Source organism: Bacillus rossius, chromosome 12 (assembly GCF_032445375.1).
Source record: "Bacillus rossius redtenbacheri isolate Brsri chromosome 12, Brsri_v3, whole genome shotgun sequence".
Taxonomy (NCBI): Eukaryota; Metazoa; Arthropoda; class Insecta; order Phasmatodea; family Bacillidae; genus Bacillus; species Bacillus rossius.
In genome coordinates this window covers 35,604,501-35,623,249 of record NC_086339.1, presented here as the reverse complement: position 1 = coordinate 35,623,249, position 18,749 = coordinate 35,604,501, and the positions used below count along the sequence as shown (strand labels likewise).

General features: G+C 40.0%; 1 protein-coding gene across 10 annotated transcripts in view; it reads right to left on the bottom strand.

The window, feature by feature from the left end:
* The window catches only part of LOC134537841 (uncharacterized), an 87,730-nt gene that overhangs the window by 18,675 nt on the left and 50,306 nt on the right, over positions 1 to 18,749 (bottom strand). For 2 of the 10 annotated variants that reach the window (XR_010076055.1, XR_010076056.1), the window contains 3 exons: positions 2,868 to 2,969; positions 2,064 to 2,205; positions 1,296 to 1,406 (listed from right to left, as the gene is read on the bottom strand). Coding sequence is in view for 4 of the 10 variants with exons in the window: in XM_063378700.1 (XP_063234770.1) it covers positions 1,296 to 1,406; positions 2,064 to 2,205; positions 2,868 to 2,969; positions 5,637 to 5,667; positions 6,655 to 6,656 (388 nt within the window). In the remaining 6 variants the exon portion in view is untranslated. Of the gene's footprint in view, positions 1 to 1,295; positions 1,407 to 2,063; positions 2,206 to 2,867; positions 2,970 to 5,636; positions 5,668 to 6,582; positions 7,177 to 18,749 lie in introns of those variants that run through there. The other 8 variants (XR_010076052.1, XR_010076054.1, XM_063378700.1 and 5 more) reach the window with 8 other exon arrangements.

The following is an 18,749-nucleotide window of genomic DNA, read 5'->3' as shown; positions in this document are numbered from 1 at the left end:
ATCGCCTTGATTTGGAGGGGTCGCCATGCCTTCCCCTCCAGACACTGTCGTTGTGCTAAGGGGCGGTAAAGGGGGAGGCAACCCCTGCGCACAGCGATAAGAGAGACGGTTCAGATTTAACTTTTCCCCCTATACCATGTTCCCTGCCATGCATTCCACCAACATCCCATCCTCACCTTATCACCCCTCATTATTGTCGATGCCAACAAGGCATTAAGCACTAGTTATAGTATTTACTACCATACTAGCACAATTCCTGCTCCCTGCTACTAATAACATTGTAACTGAGAATGTGCTATGTTTTTGATTTTGTCTTCATGTTTAATAATTAATTTATACTCATGTTTCTTCTATTATGCATAGGCATTTAAGGTCTATTGTTTTTGCTTAAATATTAATTATTAACTTAGGTTAGATTTTACGTAAAGATGAAAGTATTTTTTCTATAAAATGTTTCTATTTTTTTTATCAGTTAAAATTAATGTGTATTAATAATGTTTTTACAATTTGGAAGCATATTCTGGTTAGTGAGATTGTAACATTCTAGAGGTTTTGAAAAAGAAGGAAGAGACAGGTGAGACACGGACACAACTCTGTCCCCAGTAAGTTATTTTTCATGCCTCAAGGTAGTACATTGTTAGAAAAACCCAGCACGACTGCACAGTTATGGACTAAAACTTTCGCTGGGCATACCTCGTCAGCCAATCAGAACAAACCTTGAGGTGGTGTGATGTCTTTCCTGACTTTCAGAGAACATTTTTTCCAGTAATATATGGTCATTACGAAAATCATACAGACATGTAAGTCGTGATCTGAGTTTTGTTTTAAGAAAATAATAAAATAAGAGACTGTGCAAAAATATTTTTTTTTAATTTAAAAATTTTTAGCAGATAAAACTACTCCCTTGAACAGATGAACTTAAAAACTTCAAAATCGACGTACATAACAATTAACTTTTCAAGTGATTAAAGTATGTATCTTAATTATTATTCTAGATTGCTTCGCCGGGCCAACCTGGAATATAACAACCTTCACTAGAAAATACACCCAGTTAAATATGATTATAATCCAAAAATCTTGTTTTGGTCACATTATATTCAGATTTTAATTATTTTCAGGTAAAAGAGGTATTTATTTTATTCTTAAAAGCACTCTTTCTCACTTGTTCTTCTTTTGAAAAGTGATAGCCATTGAATACCAGACAGTATTCAAAGGGATTTAGTTTTGTTTTAAAACTCAACAAATGAACAATTTAAAGCCAAGGTAACAGTTTAACTAAAGTTATGAATCCTCACCAACTGAATCTTCAGAGAACTCCATATTCTTGAACTGCAGGAAATTGACCTTTTGCTGGAGAAGGTCTCGCAGTTGTTGGAGTGACAGCAGCAGTTCACACACACTGGACCCTGCACACAGTGTTCACATGAGACCAGCTGTTGGAGTGACAGCAACAGTTCACAAAGGTCATCTGTCATTGTCACTTAATGCTTAAAAAATACTCCCCTTCCAATCACATGTAGCTTGACTCCTTGTTCAGCCAAGGACCCTGATGAGATAACAAACCCTAAGCCATGCAAACAAGGATTTTTCTACGATACGCACATGTAAAACACGATGAAGCATGACTAACCCTCTACTCCTGTGATCTACATTACGGCCCTCTGCTCTGTTACCATCAGATGAAATGCCATAATAATGTTACCTATTCTTAGTACTGGTTCCAGACCAAAAAAAAACCCACTCAATTTAAAAATTATACTGTAAAAACAGTCCAGAAATGTCATGGTAGCAGTTGACTTGGCGCTTAATTTTTCATCAATGTCTAAGTATGACCTCTGCAACTTCCACAAAATTCTGTTAAAAGTCTAGCACACTTTGCACGAGTAACTATGAACATATAATGTTCGCAAAGAGGGAACCTTACATCGCTTTTTTGCCCACAGCCAACGTTATGTTTGTTACAGCCTCAATAAAGTAGATTACATTCATGTGTTGGGTGTTATGCTAGTGCACAGATGTTCGTGAGTCGTGACGGTAGTTTGTGCAGTAGCAAGGGACAGTACCTGCTTCACTGCAGAACTGCTCGCAGATGTCAAACATCTTCAACTGGCCAGTTAGATGATGAACACATCTGCATCTGTCTTGCAGTTTTTGTAACAACTCTGATGCATCTGCTTTCTCCTTCCGTAACACGTCATTCTGCGCCTGGAACACACACTCATTTCACAAGCAACTCTATACATCACACACTTCCGCAACTAGCCTCACAGAAACTAACAGCCATGCAGAGTGTTGTCTGCAATGATTTATACTTCCCATCAGAACAACTTATTGAAAGCACAAGGTTAAAAAGTTGAAAGTCAAGACAAACACCATCTCATAATAAAGAGGCAGATTATGGTAGCACAGAAATGAAACTAATTATGTATAACGAGGAACATTCTCACGGTGCTCATCCTGATGACAGATTTAAAACTATAATATAGAAACTATATATAATATAGAAACTTAAAATTGGAAAATAAAATAATATTAATACATTTTGAATGGTGAAAATGCTGCTCTAATAGTCTCATCCTCGAAACATAAAAACTTAAATCGTGGAAGTTTTTGACTAGTGTACAAAATAGCTTTCAATGAATATCTGATGGTGTGAACAGGCCGTTACACTGCCAATTAAGAATGAGACATAGGTACTAATATATTAATTTTAACATTAAAAAAAATTTCTTTGAAAAAAAAAAAAAAATTATTCAGATGAGAGCTACACTTGTGAAATGTGCATTAAAACTCTGAAGGCTTAATGTATTATTAAATCTGAAGAGAAAATTATTTTAGGATTCCAAATGTAATATGCCATAACGTACGTCAGTGTCATCAGCTATCTTCCTATTCCTCCTCTGCAGCAACGCCCTGGAGTGCAGAGCCAAGAGGTATGAGTTGTAGGCTCTTCCTAGCAGCTCGCTGTCCTGCACAACACCAACTTACAAGTCCATTATCAACAACAGTATATATTACAATTAAACACCAAAACGTGCCAGTGTTTATTACTGAAGGAAGCAATATAGGGTTCCACGTACCACCACAAAGAGTGAGCTACCAGGGTCGGCAACGATTTAAGGTGTGTTTAAACTGGAAACTTACGTCAAAACATAAATGTCACTTATCCGAGAAAGGTATCGTACAGTGTTTAGACCTGGCAAACATGCAGATGATACATCTGTGATTAAGTGCCTGAAAAAGTTACTTTCTAGCAGATTGTTGTTAACATGTTTACTCTGAGCAGTGGAATAAGTGTCGGCATTGGCGTAGCTGTGTTCATAAAGTTGGGGGGGGGGGGGGGGGGGGGGGGGGGGGGGCAAATAATGATTTTGATGTCATGTAAACCCATTCCCCTCTTACTAAGACGGGGGGTCCGGAGGTCCTCCACCGGAAAATTTTGATTTTAAAAGTGCAAATTAGCGCTTTTTAAGCAATTTTTGTCTAACCATTAGATACATTGATGTTAAAAATATTATTGTTTCCTTAAGATAAAATTTGATGAGTGAAGAAATTACAAATAAAGTTGGGCAGAATAATATTATAAAATAAAAATATCACGGTCTAGAAAGTTGGGGGAACAGTCCCCTCCACCCAAAAAGTTCAGGGGGACACGTCCCCCCTGTCCCCCCCGGTTCCTACGCCCCTGAGTGTCGGCTGAAAAACTGAAGAAAAGAGATAAAATGGCAAACTGATGATATGTTTCAAAATGTGGTTAAACAAGATACGAAATACAAAATTAGAAGCAAATTTTACACACTAAAACACCCATCAGTGGTGTATTATATTGTTAAAATAGGTTGAATGTTTAAAATAGAGCTTATATTGAGTGTAAAATAATGTTAGTATTTATTGTTATAATTACATACATGCATACATATTCATTAATTTACATATTAATTTTAGCACACCTAGGTTACACTGGTTATTTGGTTGGGAAAACATAATGTAATGGAAAAACAAATACGATTTTAGCATCTACTGGTGCCATTTGGAAAAAAAATTATCACCAGTTCCTTGCTCAAATCTTTTTTTCACTTGCAGTTGAACTGATTTTGCAAATGGTGTGTTTTCGTAGACTTTTTTTTTGCCTCACTGTGGTATATTTCTCTGCTAGATCTTTTATGGCATCACATGTCTTGCATCTGTCCCTATACTCTGGAACACGCATGCCTCACATTGGCACTTCTACTTTTACTTCTACTTCCAGTTCCTCTACATCACTCGTTGACCATTCTCTCTTTGCCATTTCATTCACAAATGCTCACGAATTGTCTGACACTTCTGAAAAGTTGAAAGCCCTAGAACTGAAACTATAATTATTATCTGAGATAGAAGTATCACCTAAAATATGTGTTAACACTTGGCAACAACTTGCATGCAATAAGTATCTGAGATTTTATGGAATAAATGTCACTCAATATCAAGACACATTTACACTTTAAAGCAAAAAGGTCTCGACACTTATCGCAGGCGTTCAAGTTTTTCCACAGACACCATGTCTCAGGTTGGTCAGCATTTAAGTAACACTTGAAACAAGAAAGTAGTCCAATATGTAGGCCTATATGTTGTGTGTGCAGTAAACAAGAGCAACAAAAATTACTTGATACATACTATAGTTACTGGTGACTTATTAAAGCTCATGTGTAGTGTGTGAAAACCATGTTTTCCAATTTTTTTCTTTCCATTCTACAAAGCCGCGATATCTGAGTAGTACAAGAATTGATGATTGAAAAGTATATTTGCTGTTAATTTAATGATCTTAAAGTTTCTATCAAGGACTTGTTTATTGTAGGAATGACAAAGGGTTAATGACATTTTTTAAAAACTATACAATAATGGTATAACATGCCTACTGAAGAAATTTGCCATGCAAAAAAAAAAGTTAACTATGCATTTTTCATCCATGGGTTGGTTACAGGCCCAATAACAATGGACATTTAATCTCAGGCATGCTTACACAGGTAATATGAAAGTGTCAGACAGATGTTGCACAATACAAAAGCAGGATACAAACGAACTTCATCACACGCCACAACCGTACAGACATGCTCTGCTCTGTTCTCGCGCTTGGTTTGCTGTCTTGGTGCACTTTGAATGGTTAAGTTTAAAACAAGTAGTAATAATTAAGCGTACAGTGATAATATTAGTTTTATATTTTCTAATGTGTAGTCATGGGAAGCTACGGAACAACAAGTTGTGTTGGTGAGCCACACGTGCAGTGATTCTTGCAGTGTAACTGGACACCTGGGTGCGACACCAGGGGCACGACCCACGAGCGACTCCCAGCGAGACTGCCAGTGGCACTGCAGCTCCTTGGCTACCAATCAGCAACAAGAGAGTTTACTACTAGCTCGCTGTAGGAAAGGTTTTGATGGAGATTAAAAACTGACGAAAACTAGCTTCTACTGCGCAGCTTAGGTTCCCCCCTCCCTTCTTTGCGACAGAGAGGGGAGTGACGGAAATTCTCTGTCGCAAAGGAGGGAGGGGGGAACCTAAGCTGCGCAGTAGAAGCTAGTTTTCGTCAGTTTTTAATCTCCATCAAAACCTTTCCTACAGCGAACCAGTAGTACCTACGTTACAGTCCAAACACTCACCACATGCTGGCTTTTCTGAGGCATCTGGTCCCTGGAAAAATACATATAATTTAAAAAAAATTTACTGCTGTATAATGAAACTTTAACAATGCACGTTCATTCCATCTCAAGTGATCCAAAGGTGGTTTCTTGACCATTTTATAATCAAATGATTTTTTTTTGTCTGTTGATTCCTACATGATTAGTGTATCCAAAAAGACAGATTCAATTTTTTTTTTATCTCTTTCTGAATGCAAATGGCAGCAATTTTTGTTTTACAAATCATACTGATTTTTGCATTTGTAAGTGTTTGCGTTTACTTGTATCTCGTTACAGGTGAACTCAAGGACGAAGAAACAAAAACCAGTTTATTCAGTAAGATACAGCTTTTATTATCTTTGGTACACATTTAAAGAAAATCGTATCCCAAATACCAAAGATTAACCTTAAAGTTCAACTTCAAAAAAGACAAATTTAATATGACAAGTTTAATATGTTATTGCAATCAGTTTACCAGTAGCCTACAATTTTAATGTTGGTTAGCTAATTTTACTTAATTAAATATTGTAAAATTACATGAAAGGTAAGTTACGGTTAGAATAGGTTAGCTACATTTAAAATATTTAAAAATAGTGTTAAAATTATTTATTTTAAATGTAGCTAACCTAACCATAATAATAGTTCTCACGATAATTTTTATATACCTAATCCAACCAACCGTTTACTAGGTGAACTAGAAGAAAAGTATTTCACACATATTAAAGCCCATTTACAGAATAAGAAAAAATTTCAGGAATTTAACAAATGCATTTTCAAATTATTATTTGCTATTTTCCGGATGAGTCTCTCCCTTTGATAATTATCACACATTGCTCTTTACTGTATTATCAAGCAACATTGAAAGTTCTTAAAAACAACTTTAATTACGGAATTTTTCCCCAAAAAATCACCTTAAATAAACAATTACCTCAACGCCTCTTGTTATTTCATTACATTGAAATCTTCCAACTTATAATATTCAAATTCATGTAATACTTACATGCTCGTTACAAGGATAACAAACACTATCACTTCTTTAATAAAGTAAATATATAGTTTTTACACGTAACAATCGAGCCTCGAGCGCCAATAATTATCAGAACTCGCATTCAAAATTATCGTTTCGTTTCTTCCTTGTTTTTGTTTTTGGTTAATCTTGTTTTTGTTTTGGTTAATATATTCATGTTCACAATCCATGAAAACTAAAATATCTTTATCGAGATCTTTACTTCTTCCAAATGCGTAATTCAAATTTTTATTTAATATTAATTATGGATCTAGAATCTGAAAATTATGAAAACAATATTTCTTTTTTATTTATCGTATTATATCATTTTGATAGAATTTGAAACTTATTTACAAAAAAAACTATAAATATAGCATAAAATACTACGACTTATTCCTATTTTACTAAGGACCCTGTCACACAACCAAATTTTTGTCTCCAACTACGTATATTATGTAATTGTTTAAAACCCTGTCACACCCTATTACACCCAGGTACACTGCCTAACCACAGAATAAACAATTGTTTATTTTGTAGCCAAACTTTCGCTTTCAACACTTCACAATATGTTTTGTCAAATTGGAGGAATATGGCGGGAAGCCTACAACTCATGTAGTTTCGGTTCCCTGCAAGAATTTCCGAAGATTTCCGAAGTTTTGCGTTTTGGTATTAACGCCACTTCAGCCGCTAAATCAGAAGTTTGCAATGAAAACAAGCATGTTGTGACTGACCTAACCTAACCTAACTCTTCGATTTTTTTAAATTTCAATTTTTGAGAGAAATCCGAAGTTGCAAGAACGTGGTAGGGAACCGAAACTACGTGAGTTGTAGGCTTCCCGAATATGACACCACTAAAAAATACAACACTAGCGCAGCCATGTTTGAAGAGTTGGATGACTAGTTTCCAACAAATATTTGTCTCAAATATATTTGACGATAGACCAGGTATTAAGTATTAAGTTGACGCCGACCGCCAATGCTCCTCTGTCGCATAGACCGCTATGCCTCATCAACGTCTCGCAAAAGCGTGTGCACCGAACGCGCCCGTGCGCGCAGCAAAGTGCAGTTCGTGCGACGAGGCGAACGCCATACAACGAGTGCTACACCGGCGCAAGGATCCGGCCGGGTGTGGCATATCCTTCCGCCGCACTACAACAAATTGTTATAATTATGTTTTTCCACAGGATTTTATTAAACATTATTTTTTATTAATTAATAATTCAGTCTTTGCAAAACCATGTTTTACTGTGCGATTCGTCCCGAACCTGGCCGGTTCAGTTTCCCGCGAAATTCACACGTTTCCGCAGGAGGGCTGGCGGGGGAGGGGGGTCGCGCGCGGCGACACAGGCAGTGTCCTTCGAGAGCTCACCCAGGCCGGCAGCCTGCGCGCAACGCGGAACATTCAACCTTTGCATTCACCGACATGTAGTTTTCAATAGTGTAATTTCTTTTCAACCTTTTGTACAGTTCCGCGGTCGGCCTAAATTTACCATGAGGTACTTAACTTAATTCAATCAGTGCTCCGAGATGAGTGTTCTACGTCATACGTAAGTACTGTGGGGAGATTATGTGGTTTTACGTCGGCGCTTCACACCCAACCTAGCCTACAGGCTACTTAGTTTTGGCCCGCACGGGGCAGCCAGCAGGCGACACGTGCCATCAAACTTAATAACGATCAGTCCCTGGGACACACCTAGACACCACGTAGAGTCGCCGGAGACACGGGCCTACGTGCTGCTAGCCCAGTTTATCAAGTGTAATGTATTAGTGGAATAGTTGTTCGCATAAGTGTAATTCGTCATGTCAGGGCTTATGTATCACCGTCGTACGGCAGTGCGCCACCAAACTTAATAACGATTCAGTCCCTGGGACACACCTAGACACCACGTAGAGTTGCCGGAGACACGGGCCTACGTGTTGCTAGCCCAGTTTATCCAGAGCTAGGTATTAGTGTAGTGTATTGCGCTTCAAAATATCGTGTGCCATGTCAGAGTGTCTTTTGTAACTTTCGCATCACGTATACGAGTCTGCCCCTCACGCGCATAAGAATCGTGAGCCGCCACTGAGGAAGTGAGCTGCGCGTGTGACTAGTCGCGTAGGGCAAACCGTTACGGCCAGAATGGGCAGCACCATGTATTGGGCTGTGCTGTATTAAATTCACCAACTATCTGAAGAAGTTTTGTGTTATTATTCAGGCGTCCCGAGTGGCCTCAACAGCTCGGGGGGCCCTACTGCGTTGACCCCTACCTCTAGCCACAAGGCCAAACCTTCCCTGAGAACACGAACCTAACAAAAATCACGTCTAAATAATCAGAGGTAGCGGGGACGGCGTCAAATTGCAAAGGAAATAATAAGTTGTTAAACTTACACAACTTACCAAATACCTTCCTAACATTTGCAGTCGAAGTTCTCGAGTAGGTTATGTAATAAAAAAACAAAGGATAAAAATATTAGCAATTGAGTTATAAAAAAAATTATTAACTTTAGAGATATTTAGGTTTATTTTTTCCAAAATCAGTTTAAATGCCGCTTGGATAAATAAGCCAGAACCATACATTAGATAGTGTACATGTTTAACTCATATCACCCACTTCACCATGGCAAACATAATTCCATATCTTACCTAAGCCCACCTGAGAGGAAACAAAAATAGTACATTAATTAAAATAAAATACTCTACAACTATAGTAATCATCCTTTAATTTGACCTTGAATACAGCTGGAACATTTCTGGGGGTGCTTATCAATGTTGAAGCCATCATTTACCATACAAGTATTAGATACATAATTATATTATAAAGTTTGGTGAAAATACAAGAACTTATCAACAGCTTAATGTATTTATTCTGCAAGCTGCTAACACCTAACAAATCCTAGTTCTTTCTTTCCAGATCGCAGTTCAGGACAGTGTTATTTGTCTATGTGCATTGGCATCTTTCACGTAGCTTATTACTCCTATTTGAAGTGCCATACAGTTAAATCTGACGAAAAAATTTTATCTTAAAAATGGCCACTAAATATCCAAAGCAATCAAAATTATAGTCACGGTGGTCTCCCTCTCCTGCTGTACTACTGCCTCCCTCGAGGTTATTTACAAAAAAAAATTGTTCAGTATTCAAATGAACAGAGAAAATGGAAGTCGTGGATTAGAAAGAAAACAGCATGCCACATTATATTTAAAGAAAGTATGCTGACATCCTTTGCGTATCTTGCATTTTTGTGGATCGGGTGCTGACATAGTGATGACAGCAGGAAGTCTAAAATAATGTCACGTTCCAGAAATTTCTCGGTGTGGCCGGGTTCAGATTTCTGTCTTTCATGACGCGAGCTGTGGGCGGGTCGCTGCGCCCGTGCGAGAAGCGGCCTCGTTTCGTCAGCGACCGGCCGGCGGCGTGTCGTTTGCCCTCGCTGCACATTCCTCATGAGTCGCGTGGGTCATCGGCCCTCGCGAAGCGGTGGTCTGCTGGCGTAACTAGGTCGCAGCGCGGTGCTCGTTCAGCGGGCTCGGGCCCTGATTGCAAAATTTGGGGGCGGCGGCCGAGGTTCTCTGGAAAAGTCGGCGGGCCGGGACTCTCTGGAAACGTCGGCGAGCCGAGGTTCTCTGGAAGGGTCGGCGGGGCCGAGAGGGTTTATAAGCGGCCGCTGGAGGTTGCTCGGGGCTCACTCAGGGGGAAGCTATGCTTCTCTCCTGTGGTAACGAGTCGGTTAGGGATGTTAGGCTCACTCAGCGGGAGGCTATGCCCCGGAACAGCACTACGTTTATGTAAAGATGGTTGGGGTCGCAGAAGTAATGTTTGAGTTGTTTTTGAAGAGGCCGGACCTGAGCAGATGTTGTTAACCTTATGCTAGATGTAAAGTTTTACTTTTGACCTTAGAGCATTTAGAATAATGTTTAAGTTAACTTTAAGGACTTAGAATGAGTTTTAACATCGTAGAAGATTTTGATACCCTCTACCTGCTTGTTGATCAAAGCATTTGTAAATAAAGTTCCCCTTTTAGTTAATTCAAGTTAACCTACTTAAATGTAAAGTAACTAATAAGACTGATTGTCAGAATGCCCTTGATTTTATTTATTTAGTTTAATTGTATGAGTTTAAGATCTCGTGTAATAAACATACTTTCTTTAGAATAAAGTTTTAACTCATTTAAAGTAATTACTTCTCTCTCCAGACCTCCTGTACAGGGGGCGGAACCTATTATTTTAAGATCCCGGGTTGTGAATAGTCTTGATTACTACGTACCTTTTTTTTTATTGCCAAGCGAGTGTAGATTTTAAGAGTTACGGATTTCCCCCCCCCCTCGTATTATTTGGTTTAGGCTCCGAGTATGACCTTGTTACAATTTGATGGAGTTTGCCGGGAATGACCACCTGCTACATTTGGTGCAGTTGGCCGGGTATGTTCCACGTTACAATAAAATAACAAGACAAGAAGTCTGGTTGGTTGCTCCTATTTACTGATATATAAATTGGAGTTCTGGGTTGAATAAAAGAAAAATGACAGCAGGTTAATTTCCCTAAAGGAAAAAGTCTATACAATATAATAGTAAGTTCAGCCAGACATTGGCCAACTGCTTTGATAGAAGTAACTTGGCTGTTCACGTGGTCTGTTACGGGTGTGAATTTAACCGCCGAACTCGCGCGGACTCGCAGGGCGAGTAGTGTACCAGGGGTCTATGAATAGACGCGGCGATTGTCCAAGACTGGCCAGGTAAGGCCTCCCAGTGAGGGGAGATTGTTCCAGGACGATATGGTAGCTCACCTCGCGGGTGTATAAGGAGGAGGCTCGCGGCAGAGTTCATTCTATCTAGATGCGGATTCAGATTGTCAATTGGGAAGGAATCGCCATTAGTGGTCAAAGCCATGTCATTATAATAGGCCGTTGCCGCAGGTTAAAGTCATCAAGCCGAAGAGGCCATCATGCTTGTCACTCGGCCTGTCAGTTGTCATGGTTGCAGGCCGCAGTGCCATCCCACGGGGTCACTGGTTCTATTCCCGGCTATGAAAGCCATACTGTCCGATTGGGCCCTGGGGAGGAAGGTCAGATATTGTTAACTTGCCTTGCTGTTCGTGCCGATTATGTACTCCGGCTGAATCAGCTACTCTCAAGGCGAGTTGGCCAGTGAGTGAGTGCTACTCGCTTCCCAGAGTTCTACCGCAAGAACCAATGAGTCGGAGATGCATCTCAAGCGAGACGCGACGCAGACCCATTCACCGAATACACTCGCCGGGCGAGTGTGAGTAAGCGAGCGAGTGCTACTCGTTTCCCTAGTAACAACACGATGGACAAACGAGTTAGAGTCACAGCTGCTGTGACGAAGTCCCACTCACCTAAGACAGTGGCTGGGCGAGTGTAAGGAAGCGAGTGAGTGCTACTCGCACCCTGAGTTAAACCAATTTAATTATAGTCAGTTTTTAAATCTCGGAAAGGACAGATACATGTGACTTTTCAAAATATAATAGTACATTAATATATTTAAAAGCCTCCCCTTAGAAGTGTATGGTAAGAAAATGGATTGGTAAAAATATATAGCGTGAACCTATGCATGGACCAGATGACCACAAAATTTCAAAATCAATGAATCACAAAAAAAAAAAAAAAAAAAAAAAAAAAAAAATTCTCATTTTCGGACTGCAAAAAGTTTCATAGTTTAGAATTTCCGAATGTGTGATAATCCTGTCCATATTGTTGTGGCCATGTTGAGCTTCCAGCATGTGGAAAACACAGTCTATATACTCCAGCCTAAGGAGGTGTCAGTGTCCATCCTCCCACCAAAGTAGTCGATTGTGTCAAACCTTCCACCTTCGGGGGTGATCTATCTAACCTTTAGCTGAGGAGATGTCAGTGTTTAGGCTTCACCTGGAAGAGGTGGCCTAGTCCATTCTATCACCTGAGGTGGTACAGTTTCCAGCATCCCCTAAAATGAGGTGCAGTATCCAGTCCTCCACCTGTCGAGGAGACAGAGTCAATCTTCTCAGCTAAGAAGATGCATTGTTCAGCCTTCCAACTGAGTAGTTGCATTGTCACAGCTGCCGCCCACATGACTGTGTCCTGCCTGCCACGTGTGGTGGTGGCAATGTCTAGGCTACCACCTGTGGTTGTGGCAGTGTCTAACCTCCCACATGTAGAGGTTGCAAAGCTCGGCTTTCCGCAGACGTCTCAAGGTCACGGCGACACCAGTGACAGGGTCAACGTCGCACTTTGCGGACTACTGAATGAGGCAGGCGCATGGCACTATCTCGAAGACTAACTGCCCATTGTGTTCGACTCTCTCTACATAACAATGATTACGGACCGAACCCTTGGGGCCGAAAAGAGGACGTTCAAGGTTACAGCCTCTAAGCAAGCTCTGTACACACGCGCTGTGCTGATCATCTTCTGTATCTTCTATCACTTTTATTGCAGTTTCAATGCTAACTTATTTCCTGTAGCACCATATTCTCTTCATTAAAAAATATGCATTGCATAGTGTCATACTCTGACTTAGTATCTAAGTAATGTGACATTGATGCGATTTGAAAATCCGCTTGTAGGATTTTAAAAGGAAGTTAATTACTTTGAGACAATTAAAAAAACTTTAGGCCTGTAGTTGATTTTTTTTAACATTCTTAACTTTCTATCCCCCTAAATTAAGATGGCGTGTAATATATTATCTCAAAAAATGTAGGGATAGCTCAGAAATAAAGGCATAATTTCGTGTTATTGAGAATTAACGTTTACAAATGTCTACGTTACCTTTTACAAGTTCCACCGCACTTAATTCCCGTCTTGTGTTTGCCATCATAGCGCACATTTTGCTACTCGAATCGACCCGCGACGAACACCAACGATTCCAAACATATACAGGTTGCTTCAAAACGACAACTACGCCCGGTGGATGAATAATTGTGACAAAATAATACGAAAACATGGTTGTTACCTTTTTCTTAAAAGGAGCCATGAGACATTTAAATTTAGAATTTTATAAAATCACCGTTTAAAGCATATCTGATATAACATTAACTACTTTCAACTATGAATAAGAATTTACCAACTGATTTACCTTATGATCTTGTATTTGTAAAAGTAAATACTTTTCTTTACGGAATTAATGTCACTTCTACTTTCTTTTGGAAAACATTTATTACATTTAAAATTTATTGACTAATTTTTAAACGTAGATTAAATTATCTAAGGCTGCTTAAATTCCCGTTATATTATAAAAAGGCAAATTCTTTATATTTTATTACACGTTAGTGAAAAATCCTTCGCTGCCAGAATTACGAACATTTTATCTTCTTCTTTCAATGCACCACAGGAGTACCTCTGGGTTTACCTCTATCAGATTTTTTGTTTGTAATGTTTATAAATTACATAGTTAATGTAGTTCAGCGTACCAGAGCTCTGCTCTTCGCTGATGATCTAAAAATATTTATACTTCCATTAGAACACCAAGTGATAGAATACTGATGCAAAAAATATATAAATAATGTAACTGAATGGTGTCAAACTAATGGAATGAAACTAAATGTAAATGTAAATGTAAATGTAAACAGTGTGGCCTATTTACTTGAAACTTCTTTCTGACAATATAGAATATCTAAAATATTTTTTGTACATGTTTTGGAATTTTTTGTTACAGGTTGCCTCCGCTATAATCAGCTAGTGTTGTAATGGCGCCTACCGCACAGCAGAAGAGTTGGTGCATGCTGCGGTTAGCAAATAGAGAGTAAAAAACTGTTGTGCAGCGTGAATTTCGCGTACACTTTAACACAAAACCACCAAGCCAGTCATATACATTTATGCCTGATACAAGAGGTTTGACGAGAAAGGGTGCATTCCCAAAGGCAAGACTTGTGATTGTTCCTCTGCTGTGTCCGAGGAAGATCAGCATCATTTTTGCGAAGCCCACGGGAATGAACTAGCCGAGCGAGTCGTGAACTGCAGATGCTCCAAACAACGGCATCGAAAATCTTGCGCAAACGTCTGTGCATGAAACCGTACAGACTCCCAGTTGGTCCAGGCACTAAAACAAAATGATTACTGTGCACGTTATACATTCTGCTCCGAGACGCTAACGAGGATTGTCAAAGACAACAATCTACCAATGAGGTTAATTTTCAGTGACGAGACCACATTCCACACGAATGGCAAGGTGAACAGGCACAATGTACCATCGATCATGAGTGAGATTCCCCAAAATTGGCTGTGTTCTGTGCCATGTCGAGGGAGAGATTTACGGGCAGATGGCCATGGGAATTTTGTATTTTCGGGGGTTATAATAGTCCGATTTGAGCAATATTGTCGTTGATGTGATGCCTGATAAGTATCTGTAAATGTTTAGCCACATTGGATGTTAAGTTTGTCGTCAGCTGTCAAAAAGGTGAAATTGTTTTTTGGTACCATTGGCGATTTGTTATTTTATATATTTGTTTGTTGAGAAAATAGATCCGAGAATTTGCATTAAATGTTGTCATAAGAATGGAGTAAAGTGTAGCAATGTTTTGGAAATATAAAATGTTCATTTTTTCAACAGGAACACTCTGCTTCAGACGAGGGCTCATGTATTCTGAGAAGTAAACGCGCCAGCAAGTGCGGCTACCCGCACAACACCAGCGCGCGGCGGGGGGTCGCAAACCAGTAGTCCGGCCTACTCCTAGCTGGCGTTTCGAAACGCTCTCATTAGGGTTATTGTAGTTTTAACGAAGTGCGCGGACATGCCTGAACAATATGTGGACTCGGAACCTGAGACTCGGATAAAACCCACTGAAGTAGTATAGTTTGGGGGCTCCGGAAACAGGCGCCAGGCGGTGGTGGTGGTGTCGGTGTCCGCCATCTTGGAATGTGACGTCACGGCGGCCATCTTGGATGGTCGTGACCTTGACCTTTGACCTTGACCTTGACCCCGACGGCCATTTTGGATCCGCCATTTTGGATCCGCCATGTACAATAAGCGTAACGGGACACTGCGTAACGGGACACAACGTAATGGGACAAGTAGATCACGGTCGCCAATTAAAAATCCGCCATCTTTAAATCGAGCGCCCCACTCATTATGATGAAATTTTCGTCTCTGTCATCATATTGATTTTTTCTGTTCCACTGGAGGCCGCCATCTTGATTACCGTCGTCTTTGTTTCTGCTGTTTGTTCCTAGATAGCGCCAGCGTCACTCTGTCTCATCACATAAGGTCGATGTTTCATTACCTACCAGAGCTATTATGGTCCTTATCGACATATCAAATTAATTTTTTATGCAAAATACATTGGAAGCGCTGTGATTCGAACCAGCGAAGCTCTGATCGCTAGGTTGGAAAACATACGCCTTTAACCGCTCGGCTATCGAGACATTTACCAGACTGAGAATTAAATAAGGTATATAAAAAAATAACATGCATATTCGGACTTGAATTTTTTTAAATTTAAAGTAATAATAGCAATTCCTGTTCGAGACAGAACCGCCATCTTGTATTAAGTCGTAACCGTTGCAATTTCCGTTATGGTCGCCATCTTTAAAATCCGCAATTATTTAGCTAGAAATTCGGGAAAAGTTCCAAAATTCATTAAATAAACCACTCATTAATTTACATATTGATTCGATCCGCTCCTGCCCTTGGTTCGATACCCGATCGATGCAATAATGTTTAATTTTATGAAAAAAAAAATAATAATTTCAATAAACCATGTTCAACATTCGTAAAGAGTCTCTAAATCCTCTACGACCATCATCCTATCAGACATCAAGACCACCATATTGGAAATTCGTAATTTTTATGCTAGAGATGCGGGAAAAAGTTCAAAATTCATTAAATAAATTGACAATAAATATACTGATTGAATAGATCGACTAAGGTTCTTGGTTCGATCCCTGGCCGATAAAAAACCAACTTTAATATTTTAAAAAAGTACCACTAAAGTGACAGGTCTGAGAAAATAAAAACACCGCAAGTTCTTTAAAAAAACTTTTATTACATACATACTACACTACTACAAGTACAAAAAAAACACTGACAAATTACTAAAGTCTTGGTTAAGATTTATTTCCGCATTTAATCTTGTGCTGTTCAAGACACTGTATAGCTGTGAGTCCTGATTTTCGAGGTCGATTAGCAAAATACTTAAAGCACATCTTACACATATAAATCTTATGTTGATGTTTTGTATCCTGGGGTCTCACAAGTCGGGAGAAGTTTTTGATGTAGCAGTAGTGTGCAGAACCGCTTTCACTTGTCACAAGCAACAAATCGAAATGATTTTTTTTTCTTGTTTTGTTACCCGAATCGGACACACCTTATTATCCTCATTTAGCGCATACACATTAACTGAGACTTCAGGGTTATTTTTCTCAAAAACTTTTATCTGATTTAACGGTGGCGGATAGCACAGTCCATCGAAGTTGTACTTATTCTCCAAAGCATAATACCTCTTATCAACACGGTTTTGATGACTTCCCTCGACAAATCTTGCCAAAATACTCCATTTAAAACAAAACTGGTCCTTCAAGTTTTGGCAATTGACTACTGCTCTTTTGTTGACTATCGCCTCAGGTAAGGCAATAAATGATGATGTCTGATGGTATGGAAGCATACTATCACTTGATTCGTTTCCTATGCACATAATCTTGTGACTGTCCAGACTGTTACAATGCGAAAAAACCTTATCGCATTTGTCGCACTTATATGTCTCTCGAGAGATTGTCAGAGACCTACTGCAGGTTATTGATGCACCACAATATTTGCATTGATGCGATGTACGCTCTTCATTAGTTGAAGAATCCATTGCTGATGATGACATGTCAGCTGATGGTGAAACAGCACGTATCTTTGTCTCATCTGCAGCAGGTATCGGGATCTCCACAGCTGTCGACACCTCAGTCATTGAGCTCTCCGCTGCCGTGGTCTCCTCTGCAAATGGTATCGGGATCTCCGTCTCCATCATCGTTGCTGCCATCGAGGTCCTCGCTGCTGTCGGTAAACATTCTATTCCGGTCAACATAACTAAATCTCATGAAACTTAATGGTGAGAGCACGTCCGTACTGCACCACGGCCAGAGGTGAACTGCGGGGCCAGTCGTCCGAACCTCGCTTATATACCCGTGGTCTACTGGTATACTACATGAGTCAAAATATTGTCTGTATTTAAAAAATTTTTATTAGGTACCTAAAAATTGTAGAAATAAAAAACACACGAGTTCAAGTTTTACACATTTATTTATAAAAAGTACACAAATACATATTAGGTTAAGGATTCAAGCATTTTCACAAGCAAAGTCTTTAATGCCACACGAACTGACTCGTCGACTCCGGTTCCAACTGGTTCGTTGACTCCGGTTCCAACTGGTTCGCCGGTCACGCGATCAGGAACACAGGTTTCCAGCTGGTCATCTTCTGCAACGTCGACAACTCCGACAAGACATGGTCGGTGACGTCTGTGACCACGGCTACGCCTGGGCTTTGGCTCAGTGCTAATTGGGACAGATTCACTGCCTGAACTACGACGACGAGACACACACCGTTTGGACGTCTGCGTAGAAGCATCACAGGTCGCAACAGGTTGCAACACGACCATGTTGGGTGTTGCACGTGAAGACGAGGCGACTACCTCAGCGATGCTAGCAGGAAGGATTGTGTGTGGTCTCATGTGATAGACGGCACAGTTTCCAGGTTCGCAATAATCTACTAGCTGCTGAGTCAGTTCGTAGGACACAGGAAAGTGCGCAAACCGCCAATGCTGAGCGCCTCCATCACAGGTTTCTGTATATGTACGTAGATACCCGGAATCCCAGTAGCTGTACTCGATACTGCTGAAGCTAGGTCTCGCGCTCACGTACACGTTAGAAGGATGAAACGTAAACATCTTCTTGCGGGTAGAACGTCAACTGAAGGCACGTACGTAGGTACGCCATTTATATATGCAGGCTCCTACTAACATTGTGTGTGCCATTTCTGCATTAACTGCGAGTTTGTACAGGCACAGACACGTTCAAACTTGTCACGTAGCTGCACGGCGTATATTGCACTAAGCTTGCGCAGGGAAGGACAACCGTAGTCGGTCTGTATATCCACAATTTCAGCTGCTCCGACGTCACACAGTTCTCGTAGCCATTTCTTCT